The 14,074-nt window shown below is 44.6% G+C and overlaps 1 protein-coding gene across 2 annotated transcripts in view; it reads left to right on the forward strand.

The window, feature by feature from the left end:
- Positions 1 to 1,850: 1,850 nt before the first annotated feature.
- The window catches only part of LOC149326471 (uncharacterized), a 77,275-nt gene continuing 65,051 nt past the window's right edge, over positions 1,851 to 14,074 (forward strand). For both annotated transcript variants that reach the window (XM_089562343.1, XM_089562344.1), the window contains exon 1: positions 1,851 to 2,035. In XM_089562343.1, coding sequence (XP_089418469.1) covers positions 1,990 to 2,035 — 46 coding nt within the window. In that variant the 5' untranslated portion in view covers positions 1,851 to 1,989. The remainder of the gene's footprint in view (positions 2,036 to 14,074) is intronic.

The raw sequence follows: 14,074 nt of genomic DNA on the forward strand, positions 1-14,074 counted from the left end.
TTATCGTGCCTCCACAAGGCATGCCCTGCCCATGTCCATTTATTTAGCTTCTTTACGGACTATTTTATCCAGTGGAACTACTCGGAGAGGGCGTCCTCCAAGTGCTTCTCGCAGATAAAAAGTGATCGGCCGAAACGTCAAACAATAGGCCTACAGGACTGGTTGGAAAGGGGTCCTTTAGGTTTGGTTTATGGGGTTTAACGTCCCAATGCGACTAAGGCTATGAGAGACGCCGTAGTGAAGGGCTCCGGAAATTTCGACCACCTGGGGTTCCTTAACGTGCACCGACATCGCACAGTACACGGGCCTCTAGAATTTCTCCTCCAAAGAAATTTTAGCCGCCGCGGCCGTGATCGAACCCGCGTCTTTCGGGCCAGCAGCCGAGCACCGTAACAGTTGAGCCACCGCGGCGGCCAAAAGGGTCCTTTAAGGTGACTTCGCCAATTCGTACTTGAGGTTTCTCCGGCTATAATATCCTGTACAGAAATATTCTTTGGCGAGCACATATAACGACACCCATATCATCCACCAAAATATCTGTAGAATTTTTGTAATGGCATCTTTTTCATGGGCCGCAAAAAGTGAAGCTTGTGGTTTACAGAACCAGTACCAGACCTAAACATGAGCAGACTAGTTGTATCTGGGACTAGCACGAAATAAAGCTAAGAGATGTACTCGAATCGATTCAAAATTGTAATACTCACTTAGTTCATTCTGCGTATTTGTATACAATCAGAATGTCATTTCTGAAAGGACATTCTGTTTTTTAAAGCCTCGCTGCTCGCCGCAGCAGCGCCAACCTCCTCTGCTTCCTCCACAAGTTTTTCATAGGTTTATAAATCAAACACCTTACACCTTAGATTTTCCCGGCCACTTCCCTCCTACTTTTCTGTTTTCGTTTTCTCTGAATGTTGAGAACCGAAATTCTCTTTTCAGATGCTCCAGTAGCTTTTATCTCAAAGCAATGACGTATACAGCTATTGATAACTACTTAACCCATCATTTATTTAAAAGCCCTTGAGGGGTTCTGTCACGTAAATAAAATAAATCAAGCGAACCATGTTTTGTGTGTTTACTTTACGCAGATGGCCAGCACACGTCACTATGATTTATGGAGTGAGTAGCGCAAATATTAACCGGTGGTGAAATTCTAAACCCTGGCATTTTATTTGTTAGTTTTGTATTGAGTCAGTTAGTATCACCGCTACGTCACGTCTGAGACTTTTCAATAGTGGTTGCTTAGAGTGAAGACAAGAAATCATAATACATAACTAGGTACTCGCTTTTCAAACGGTCCAGGCTGTAGCTCTCACAATAAAAAAAACTAATAATTTCGTTCCAAAACTTGACTCTGCGCGGGAAAAAAATAAAAAAAAATCATGACCATCAAGATTCTCTAATTTTTATTTCTATATTCCGTTGCCCGAAGTATAAGCGTTCTGATGTTATTTTAATGTTGCTTACGTTTAGAAATATGGGTTCATGCGACGTATTATATAAGCTTCCCAGACCGCTATCTTTCCAGCGAAATTATTGTTTGCGTGTTTTAGGGCCGCGCAGGCGGCAGGCAGCGTTAAAACACGGCTCCAGGTATCGCAAGTGTCTACGCACTGCATTGTCCCTCTTTTCGAAGGAGAAAACTGATGATGCCATGCATGCAGGTGGCGGCTTCAGAGCATAAACCTTTGAAACCTTATTGAACGTCAACGAACACCACCTCCTTATTGTTCGCGCTTGCCCTGTCTTCTTCCGAAAAATAGGCCATTGTCTTGGTGTCGAAGGACGGGAACAATATTTCTAAAGGGGCAAAGTTGTTGACACCAAGCTATTAGTTTCTTAGAAAAGCTGGAAATCCGGCAGCATATTTTAAACTCAACACGAGTGTATTTCAATCCCTAGTTTGCGTATCCTTCGCTGTTGCACGAAGCTTCCACGCGTGCGAGTTCCTTAAAACTTTTGAAGGAATATCAAACAACCCTGCAGCAAGAAATGAAAGTTGAATGTTTTCTCCTTTGCATAACACTCGTCATAATTGGTAAGTTTTCATTACTCACTGCTGAGGACCTCTTAACGGCAATTTAAGGATGCCAAATATTGCGAAGATGATGTTGGTTCTTCCTTTTTTATCTCCAAATCGTAAGAGGGACAATAAAAAATGCAAGAATCTCGTGGTAGTACGTTCCCCGTCTGGTTGTAATCTTCTTTCGGGACCACGGGAGAGGGCGCAAACTTAAGATACAACTGTCAGATAGTTCGTATTTTGCGCGAGGCTCTTAAAGTACCAGATACATACAAAATGGCTGCATTCTTAGAAGGATGGGCGCAGAGTTGTCAAGTCTTTGTGTCTCTACCCTACTGAAAAAATGTTATGATGTTCTACGACTTTTCTTGTACGAGGTTATTGCATCGTAGAGCTACGATTTATCATACATCATTAAGCTATGATATCATACATCGTTACTCTATGATATCATACATCATTAAGCTACGATGTCGTACATCATTAAGCTATGATATCGTACATCGTTAGGCTATGATGTCATACATCATTAGGCTATGATGTCATAGATCGTTAAGCTACGATGACATAGATGGCCTATGACAAATCATCGTTAGCATGCTCACTCAACTGAAGTATAGCGTACATAACTGTGCAACTATACATTAATATACCATGATGTGATGTATTGTGTGCATGTCAGCTAATAATGTACAGTCATGGACAAAATATTGCTAGATGCAAGATTGCGAAAAAAAATTATTTCAGTGCAGGCAGAGAAAGGCAAGGAAAAGAACTGAGCATGAGGGTGCACATGCAAATTCCATCTTCCAGAAAAATAGCAGCCAACTGACCAGTGAGGAAGCAACACAAATTTTTTTTCAGTGAATCCACATCCTGCAAAGTTTGGTCCACGACTGTACATGCACAATCAGCTTCCAAATGAACATAGAATTTGCAACTGCAGCACTTTATTAGATTAGCTGACATCACGCAACAAGCACGCAACATACTTATTTATGTTTCGCAGCCTGTCAGCAGCTGCCAGGTTTGCAGTTGGGTGCAGCCGGATATATTCGCCCAGACCATCTGCAAAGTTTAAAAGAAAACAACATTCAAATGACATGAATAGCCTGTTTGTTTTCCATGAATCGAACTGAATATTCATGGTTCTTAGACGAGTATAACCATTTGCAGTATGTACCTGCAGCAGTACTGAAGATTTCACAAATAAGCACTCATCAACTAATGAGAATAAGAACACTGTCTGAAATACAGACCCTAGCTTTCCCGCATAGCGAAAACCCTTTTGCCACAGTGCATCCAGTCGGTGCTTAAGTCTGGCTTCATCGAAGGGGACGTGCTGTAGTGATTCGAGCACAGGTGGAGAGGAAAATAAAGAGGGAGAGAGAAATGTAGCTGCTCAAATAAATTGGCCAAAGAAAAGCTTCACTGATACTATTTGTCAGTGTCAAAGTAGAGACTCAAATGCATTGAGAGTAAGAAAACAAGTATATTTGCTACATTTCACAATAATAAGACAAAAGCGCAAATTTTCAGCAGAAAAAAAAACCGATTAAGACAACCCACACATCTGATTACGTCACACTAGAGCAGCCAGCAGCATTCACTATGGCAAGAATTCTTCTGCTTGCATCTTCACAGCAGAAGAGTAGCCAAGTTTTTCTGCTACAACTGCATTCAGCTGTTAGGGTTCTTTAATATGCTACCACTGCCAACATGGGCCACCATACACTGATATGCAGTTTTATTTTTCATTCACTTGTGACACTGGCTGCTACTGGCTAAAAAAAAAAAATCCTGGAGCTGTAATGTTTCTCTCTGAACTGAGACACTAGTCACAGCTGAGGGAGGATAAATTAGGTTTTCCTAACGACTGCAGTAAGCAGTATTGCAGCCATTACAGAGGAAAAAACTTCTCTCAGTCCACTAGACATCAAAGACCTCACCTGTGATCCAGCTACATTACATGAAAGGTATACTAAATGATATGTGAAATCTAATAAATCCCACAGCTGCACACGAGCTATAACAGATAGCATATTCAATTCCCAATTAAGCTGAACAATCTGGAATCCGCTAACATCTGTTGATAGTGCACAAGCATTTTTGCTTTCTGTCACCAGAAAATGCGACCTCTGTCGCATCATGGTATTAACTCCAGTGACCATGGGCTTGGCAGGTGAGCTCCCGTGCCTCTGACGCACTGCACGAAATGATTTTAAAAAACTGTATAGACTACTCACCCCGGACTGCACCCAACTTCTCTGGAGTCAGAGCAGGCTTCGCTTCAGCTCCGGCGTGGACTTTCCTCGGGCACGCCCTCCCTGTCACACTCCGGTTTTTTAGTTCTTTTTCTTCCCACAGTGTTCTCATCAGCTGCCGAGTAAACATGCTGTCAGATTTGGACTGCTGCAGCCAGGCCCAGCGTTCTTCATCAATGAAACATCTACCGCCAAGGTAGACCTAAAAAAAGATAAAAGCATGCATATAATCAATGTGAATTAAACCATTCACTATGATTATCAGCCCCGTTTGCATCCACTACTGGACAAAGGGCTCTCCTACTGGCCTACAAACATCCCTACCATGTGTCACCTCTGCCTGCCACCATACACCAGAAAATTATCTCTCCTGCTCACCAGGCAGAAGACAGCTGTTAAACAAAATTTTGAAAGATACTACTCAGCCACTGTCAGTCACATACTTCAGTAAAATGATGAATGCTCACTCACAAAAGTTTAGTCAACTTATGGGCTCACTCACTCATGAACTCAACTCATCTAAGCAGCACAACTCATGTGGACTGACTTAACTGATGACTCATCCGGGGTCCCAACTCAATTGGGCTCAGCCTCTCATTTTGAGTCACGACTCATGAATTCACTCGCTCATTTGCCTCACGACTCATTTGGGCTCGCTCGCCTGTTTCAATTCAAGACACAGTAGGCTCTGTGTGGTGCCTAAGTGGCGCACCCCTGATCCGACTGAGACTCACAAAAAAGGGCCACTACCCCCCGTGCAGCTGCATGCTGAAACTCTGACAAAGCTTTCGATACATCCCCATGCGGCTCGTTACTACACCTGCACCCGCTTAAACTAGCAACGAGGTAAGAACAAAACGCCGTCCTCCTTGCTTCCACAGAATCCTCTGCGGTCCCTCGCCGACATCACCAAGCTGCCTCACCCTCAAACATGCTTGGTTGCGGCAGTAAATCACTCCTCCACTCCACAGCCAGCAAACAAGGAAAAAATAAAAAACTAAGTGCATGCCGTCATCGCGAAAACACAGACCATTATCTGAACATCAGCCCAGACACATTCACGACTCAGATTATAATCTGAATGTGCACCTAGTGAGCCCTAGTGAGTAAACTCATGAGTTCACCAGTCTATGGTCAGTTATGAGGTATATTATGACCAAAGCTGCAGGCGTTCCTAGCACAAAATACATTGGCTGATGTTCAGAAATCTAGTTACTTTATCCTCTCCGGCTTGCTTTCCTTCAGCACTGCTTACCCTTATTCTCGTTGGTAGTAGCTGGCATTTCCTTTCCCTGGTGCCTCCAGTATTACCACTACTTCTATAATTACCTACTGTGCAAATCAGCACTGAAGTCTTCTCTTCTTGTTTGGTTTAGGTTTGGATTATGGGTGTGTACTGCCCCAAAGCGACTCAGGCTATCAGGTAGTGGAGGGCTCCGGAAATTTCCACCACCTGGGGTTCTTTAACGCGCATTGACATCGCACAGTACACGGGCCTCCAGAATTTCGCCTCGCAGTGGTCACAATAATGCTATAATCAAGCAGTACAAGTAAAACTCCACGAATGCAGCCTACCTTTCCATCAACGGCACCAAACAGCTCCACACTTGAGCTCGCAGCTAAAACGGGCATTACAGCTGGAGCAGGCTTCTGAAATTGATTGCAAAAGCTCATTTAACACTAACTGCATTTTAAATCAACAAGCCTCCAAGTGGAAACAGTGTATTAGCATGCTGACTATGTGCATACAACTCTAAAGCTAAACTTTTGAAAAAAGAGAATGCAGTCTTGGAAGCAAATTGTAAAAGTAAATGCACTGCATACTAGGCCAAAGAGGCTGATATAAACTTCAGCAGCTGAGAAAGCTGCAAATTGTTTGGCTAAGCTGATGAGCACAAGCAAACACTTATGTACAGATAAGTGCACTAAGGTAAAAAATAAAAATCTGTTTGCAGGGACCGAAACAAAGGAACTTTAATAGCCACCACAGCTACTCAAGTACTGTGGCTTGATGAGTAGCACAAGTGCTGTAAACTCATTTTCTTGTTTTAAATTTTATTCATCTGTGCAAAATGTAAATGCTTGCTGCACCTATAACCAAATGCTCGTTAAAGGTCCAGTCAGAAAAACATGTTCACCATGCAGCATGCATGCGGCTGAAAACATGAAGAGTTGCGACTCAGATTCAACCTCAGTGTGACATATTTTGTGCAATCCGACTTCTCAGTCATATTTCAGCACTAAAGGATGAAAAACAAGAGAACTCTGGTGACACGCCAGCAAAATTTTAGAGTAGCGGTCTGTGCACCTTCTCATGGTTCCCCTTACTCCATTAAAATGTTTCCCAAAATTCACTCCAATTAGCCACCCTCACTAACAGTTTCTTGATCCCTACAGCTAGCTATCAACATGATGTTGATGACTTGGGGAAACTAAGAGCTTCCCAATGAGAACTGTATTAAAAAACGTTATGACTAACAGCAGCACCGCACTGGTTAAAACACTTTGCTGCCGAGCACACGGTTGAGATTTGGCCTAGCCACAAGGTGTGCGTTGCATTATGTTCTACAACGCTTACACACAAGGCATATGATGCATAGAGAGACACCACAGCAGGAATACTCATTGTGTTGTCCCTTGTGAAGAGTATCCAATAACAATGAACTGACACCCACAGCCTACTGACAGCACTTCAATGAAGAAAAATGAAAACATCCTTGCGTGCAAGGAGATGAAAAATGGCCGTCTGCTGTGCGTCTGCCCTACCCAAGATTCAAGAAACATTAACCCTCACATTCCACTTGAATGCGTGCGATGCTACAGTAAACAAAAGTGAAGCATTTTTTCAGTCTCATCCTCTGCAGTCTATGCTGCAGTACCCATCATTCAGCAAAAAAAAAAAAAAAATAAGCTTGGCATTTTGAGCATGCCCACAACACTATAAGAAAAGGAACTGGAGCAATTCTAAAACTGCACAAATCAAGTTTGTAGTACCTGGGGCTGCACAATGCCGCCTGGACGCTGGACACATGCTGAAGGGTGTGGCACCCCGGACGGCCCAGCTGTGGCCGCTTCGTTCACAGCGGCTTGAGGGCTCTGTGCCAAAATTAAGCCCTGAAAATAACCCAGCAAACTGATTGCTACACATGCAAAACAATGAGCCGGCAATTAGGATTCTTGGTAATGCAATTTTTTAGCGCAGCTGCTCCACTATTTGAACCATCAGCGATCGCAGAACATGCAATGCCAAACAGGGGTGGGTAGTGTGCACAGTGGTCCACTGCCGCTGAGCCTCTCGTTGGACAGTGCATTTCTCAGAAGCTGCCGCTGCAGATGCTACAGAGGGTAGGCTTTTACCTATTCTCACTGTAACCTCCTCCTCAAAATTTATGCTCTCGCACTAGCCTCCTCTTTCTCTGTCCTTCTCACAATCTCTTTGCCATCACCACACTTTCATCCCAAGCTGTGCTCCTAATTCACTCAGTGAGTTGCAATGATGCCAGCTGCAATGCTGACACACAAACCAGAAACGGGTGCCTTCAAGAGGTGCACTCCGAAACAAAATGACAGAACCGCAACAAAGCATGCTACAGGTGCACCCACAGTAAACAATGCTGCTGGCATATTTATGAATGAGTCATGCAGTTAACAGGAAAGGAAGCATGTCACCTGCTGTCAAAATACTTTTGACTTCCATCTCTCATGGCAACAAACTGAACAATTAGTGCACGTGCCAATGCTTGGCAAATGACTGAAAATGCTTGCAGACCAGCAGTGCACAAGATGATGGTTATGCACAGCACTAAAGGGACACTAAACGGAGCCCTCCACTACGGCGTCTCTCATAGCCTGAGTCGCTTTGGGACGTTAAACCCCAATAAACCAAACCAACCAACCGGAAACATCAAGCTAATTAGCAAGACTGATAATTATTCCATGGATACACTACTGATGTTTTTCTGATCGGAAATGTGGGTGCTGAGGTATGCTTAAAAGAGATGATAATGTAAAGGAACTGAAGAAATTCTACAAGTGCGTAAATAAGGTCTGTGATACCTGAGGCTGTTTGATGCTGCCTGGATGCTGGGCCGGAATAGAGGAAACCACCCAGCCAGGCTGCAACACGCTTGATGGCGAAACAGCTAAGACAAGCTTGCTGGGAGTGGCCTCTGGACTTGGTGGGACAAAAATGTCCTGTACAGAATGCCCCAACAAAATGTTTATTACACACAGCAAGAACAAACTGACATAACCAAACTAAAGTGTGCTCCAGGTGCACCCACAGCAGACACACTGCTTCAACATAAGGTATGAATGAGCCATGCAGTTAACTCTTTCCTTACCATGCCACATGCCACCGGTAATATATGACTGATGTTTTGAACCTGCGCCCAAGAATTCAAGTAGGCGCTCTTGGACAAGCTGCGGCATCGAGTTTGCTTCTGTATTACCATTTCTTAGGTTTGAGTCTTGTTTTTCATTTTCTAATGCAAATAGGCGACACGAGACACAAAACTTTGCCCAGACGTAGTCCACCAGTCGCCGATCATGGCGTGTTTCACCACGGGCTCCTCAAAGGCTAAAGGCTGCACTGACCACTTCATTGGTTCTTATGCTGTCTTTTTTTTACCCAGTGGAGAACTGCACATCAGTGGGGTTCAAACTCCACTCCGCTTGCACGCGAGGCAGATGCTCTAGCTGTATGCCATCACTGCATTTTCTACATTGTACAATATGTACCTATTAAACAATGACAGCAGTACAGCTCTTGCATTTCTCAAGTAATGCAATGCAGAACAGTCCTCACCCATATTGGTCGCATGGTGCCAGTTTAATTCAAACCACATGCCAATTTAGTCACAACCCTGAAGCAATGTGACACTTAACAATAATGAACTGCAATGGTCATCAATACCAAACACACAAGCCTAAATCGGCTGTGGTAGAAAAATGGTTAAGCAGCTCAATATACACATACCTCATCCTCATACAGCAACGGTGATGGACTCCGGTCCATGCCACCATGTCGACCGCCATCATTCTGCAAAATATGAGACTACTGTGTTATTGGAACTGTGACTACTTTCAACACATGGCTAACATGTGGCTAACACGTCAGCAGGCTCAGTGCTACGACAGCCATTTTACGAATCATTTGGCTGCCACATGCACTTTGTGGCATGCCTCAAATGTCGCACCCAGTACTACGACCAGCTCATTTCGCATATGAGCTCCTCCACCTCCGAGTACAGAGCCTTTACAAGAGTGCTTCAACATGCTGCTTACTGGATGAGCACATGTTTATTGCGAGGAAAAGGTACAGCAGTGCAAACAGCATCAACTGCTCATGATGTGCTGGTGAACCCACCAGCGCTGGTGTTGGCCGGTTTCTGAACATTTCCAGCAAACTTGGTGACCCTAAAATTAAGGTGTACATAACTGCATTCATTTCACAAGTGTGTGGGGGCTTGCTAGCAGAACAGTTTGAAGTCTCTAGTACTGCTACATGGAGGGATCAGCCCAACATTTTTTTTCTTCATTTTCGGGCTTTCTGAGCTGGTAGAATATAATCGGAGGCATTAACGTAGCTCAGCTTATGTGTGCTTATTTATTCCCATCTTTCTCGATGGTGGAGCATAGTTCATGAAAGCATCGATTCCTTCAGTCAGCTGCAGTATCACGAGAACACTGACAAGCAGTATCAGTCTTAGCATTCTGTTCCTGGGCCTCAGCTGACCACATATTCTACACAGCCTTTTGTTGCATGTTGCCTGCATGCACAATCTTTATATTTTGTACTGCAGGCAAGGAGAAGCAATACGGGCATCAGGATTCGTCTCCTTGAACTACATAGGTTTTCTCCATTTCAGTAACCAAGTATCACATGCATGTACTATACTGAAACAACACAGCTAGCGTGAGGATTCCTTCCATACATAAGTGCAGTAAAGTCAGCACATCTGCCACGGGTGAAAAACAACACAGGCAAGCACTTAAAAACTAACAAGCAAATTTATTAATTTAGATTGCCTAGCTTGTCATGGAAGTTTTGCGCCTAAAATGTAATGTGGCAAGTTCGCTGGTGTTAATTGTAACAGAGCACGAATAAGACTACATTCAGGGTCCAAAGTCTCCGACCCCGACTGTAATTCTGCTACTCAGGTTACTTACATATTCATTAGAGATTGCAAAAAAGACTATGTCGTCTTGTTTCCACTATGTAATAGTTAATACATACCAACCTGCCTGTCACCTGCCAACTGTGCATGCGCATGGCTGCACTTTGTAAACCACTGACTTTCAAGGTGGAAGCAACCAGGTAGTTCATGCCAAAAGGTCAAAGCCCAAGTTGGTTGCTTCTCGGCCATGCCATGTGGCTTGTTATGCATCGCCAGTGTTGCAAATTTCGTGAGGTAAGAGGAAATCTCGTCCTTACTCCCCCAAAGGCAGCACTTCCAAGGATGCCCCACTGCATGGTTACACCTACAGCTACAAACTTTTGACCAAGGCTGTATACATTTCAGGGAATTCCTTCCTAACACACGTCCCTGGCAATCTATGCAGTTCAAGACACCTAACCACCACTGCAAATGACAACCAGATACTACAGTACAATAATTAGTTTACCTTCTCCCATTACATTGTAGTGCCAATAAACGCACATAAATGCTTATGACAAGAAAACCTATGCAAAGAAAAAAATGAAGCATACCTATAAGCTGCAAACACTGTATTCCTGTGCTTTGTGTCTTCAGCACTTTAACATTAGTACAAGGTGTTGGCAAGCAGCATCTTGATCTTATTTTTCAACACAATAACTAACAGCAAAAAGCCACCTAAACATTCCGCACAGGACACTACATACTTTGACAGGCCGCCTCGGACTTCCTGGCTCCTTGACATACACCAAGGCCTTCTCGACGGTCGCCTCCAACGCTTCTGCAGAAATGATGGGCACATGTCAAGGACGCACCAATTTCAATAGAAATGTGACAAGCAATAGAATTTGCGTATACGCATATGAAGCATGCAGTATTTGGAATCAAATTTAAAGGAAATAAAAATGCTGGTGGCAAACTTTGGTACAGTCATGGCGCCAGTGCTCTGATTAAAAATAAACACCTTAGCAAATGGAAATAAGACTAACTGCTATGCAGAAGACAGGAACCTTCCCCCTGATTTAAGATGTGTACAATACAACTACACTTGAAGTTACACCAGGACGCAGGCTGTATATGACGTCAGCCCATTGATCTGCCTACCCACAGCAAGTGTGAGGCTGACGTTTGCATCTTTTCTATATCATACTTCTCCCACACGGCAACTGAATACCGCGGAGACCTGCCACTACCCTCCATTAATTACCACCCTCAACGTGGTAATTCATTCCTACTCCCTTGGTAACGTGGTAATTCATCCCTTGCCATGTTCGTGCTCCTGAACAACGTTTTACACATGCAATATGTGGCCTGGCAGCAGTGAGGTCTTGCTCATTGCTCCACACCTATGCTCGACTGTCCTCTAACAGCTCCATGATGCTCCAACGGCAGGTCATGCTAGCATATCCCTGATATATGACTGCGTGCCCCAGCGCTTCTGGCCAGGTGCCTACTTCTCTGTCCGGAGCTATGTGGACAACTGCAAGCTTTGTCAGTACTGCAAAAAGCCCCCAGTCCTGCCTTCCAGATACCGTCAGCAGACTGCCATCCTGGAAAGCCCATTTGCACGTGATGATCTCAGTCTGCTTAAGCATCTTCTAGAGTTTTAGTGGCCTAGCGGTTTGGAACCCGCTTTGCATGCAAGAGGTGCAGGGTTCAATCTTTAGGGCCCCGCGCACCACCAGTGACACAATGGGCACGAGCTTTCCCCTGGCCTGCTGATAGCGCTTTCGCACTATAAGCAGGCAGGTAATTTATAGTGCTTTCACACTATAAATTACCTTGTGCCAAGGCACTCTTAGGCCAGAGCTGCCCTTGCGCCATAACCATTCAGCACTATCATCACGCTGTGTTCACCTTGGAGGAACAACTGGATTGCAAATGTATTCAGCCGCTGAAGGATGACGGAGTGGCTGAGTCAGCGAGGGACATTTCTTTAGTCTCAAAGAGTGCCTCCTTCTGTAAACTGTTCCATGCAATACCATTGCACATTATCTCACTCACTCATTCGGCTGTCCAGGAGGTCCTGTAACCTGCTGTTGCGTTGCCGCTCCTCCTGCCAGAGTCTTTCAACTGACTCTAGCTCTTTCTCAAGGGCCTTGACCCTTTGCTCGGCATCATGCAGCAGCCTCTTAGGCACAAGCTCGCAGTCATCATCACTATCCGTGTCGGACTCAGAATACTGGGCTTTGCGCTTTTTTTTCATTATTCTGGCCATCGCAGCCTTTTTTGCAGCTGCTAATTTTTGTTTTTTTTTCTTTGGGGCCAACCTAATGAGTTGGGAAAAAAAGATGAAGGAAAAAATGTATGCAGTATATAAATACCACACCTATAGCATGCTGCACACTTCATAATAGAATGACTTCCCCACCTTGGAGGGCGCTGTGTGCCCGTGAGTGCTGTTTCCGTCAAACACAGCATCTGGAACAGCCTTATGGCGCTTAGCCATCCTTGAAACCAGGTCAGCTTTGGTCACTGTGAAACAGCAAAGTGTAGTCGTTTCTTTTTGCTTCCATGGTAAAGGAAGAGTGCACTGCAATAAATACTACACACAAGCAAGCAAGAAAGACTTCACGCGGAAAGCCAAAGTAGCCGCTATTCATGCGCTTGGTTTTCGTGCCTTTCACAATGTTTTTTCTTTATACTCTTTTTGCATAGTCTATGGAATGCTGCAAGAGGCTCTTCCGCAGAGCATCCATTCAATGCAGTGAAGCCTTCTTTATTCAATTTTTTTTTCACGCAATTTGAGTAATGAAAAATTTGTGCTGCATTGGAAGAATGATGTCGTCTTATTCAGAAAAAAAAGCTCTATTAAATGAGCTAAAAAAATTCTGGTATATTTGGCACAGTATACTGCATTTTGCGTGATAGGGAAAGGGTCAAAACGCACGGTTGCTTTGCCACTCTCAAAAGGCAATTATAAACGCAGCATAACACTGGCCGATTTGTGCAGGTAGTCAGTGCATGCAGCAAAGCAGGGAGAAATTACATTTTCGAAAAAGGGCATGCTGCATTAATTTACTTACGTCCCAAGACGACGACGTCTCCGTCGTAGTAGCCCTCCTCAGCTTCGCGGCCTGCGGCTTCGGAGCGCCAATAAACTTTTTTGTTTTTTTCTACATCATTTGTATCGCTGGGCGCGTAGTCCTTGATCAGGCTGGTTGCGACAATCGCCTTGCCGCCATCCTTATACTCAACGTACGCGTAGGTCGGAGCGGTAGGAGGCATAGTTAATCCGAACAAAGAAACACAGCGGCGAGCGGCTGAGCTACGCTTAAGAGCCGAAGACCGTTGCGAAGAGTGCGGTAGAAGAGGAAACGGATGGCTTTGGCTTCACGCGGAGCTTCGTACTGCCACGTGACCTGACAGCCTGCGCGCTAGATTTGAACGGTGTTGGGAAGTGCGCGAGACGCAGGCGCAAGGCCTTTAGCGTTATGCCTGTCACGGGAAATAATTAACGCGAATTGTTACAAAATTGAAGATAGACCTAAGGTTCAGCGCTAAAATCCTCACGCCCGCGCCTCCCAGACTTCCCAGTGCCGTTCAAATCCAGCGCGGTCCCCGTGGAATTCCTGCGTGAAGTGAAGCCACCTGTACCTCAAGCAAGCACCTGTTACACGCGCCGTTGCCTT

Source organism: Amblyomma mixtum, chromosome 10 (assembly GCF_055824585.1).
Source record: "Amblyomma mixtum isolate Tamu chromosome 10, ASM5582458v1, whole genome shotgun sequence".
NCBI classification, from domain to species: Eukaryota; Metazoa; Arthropoda; class Arachnida; order Ixodida; family Ixodidae; genus Amblyomma; species Amblyomma mixtum.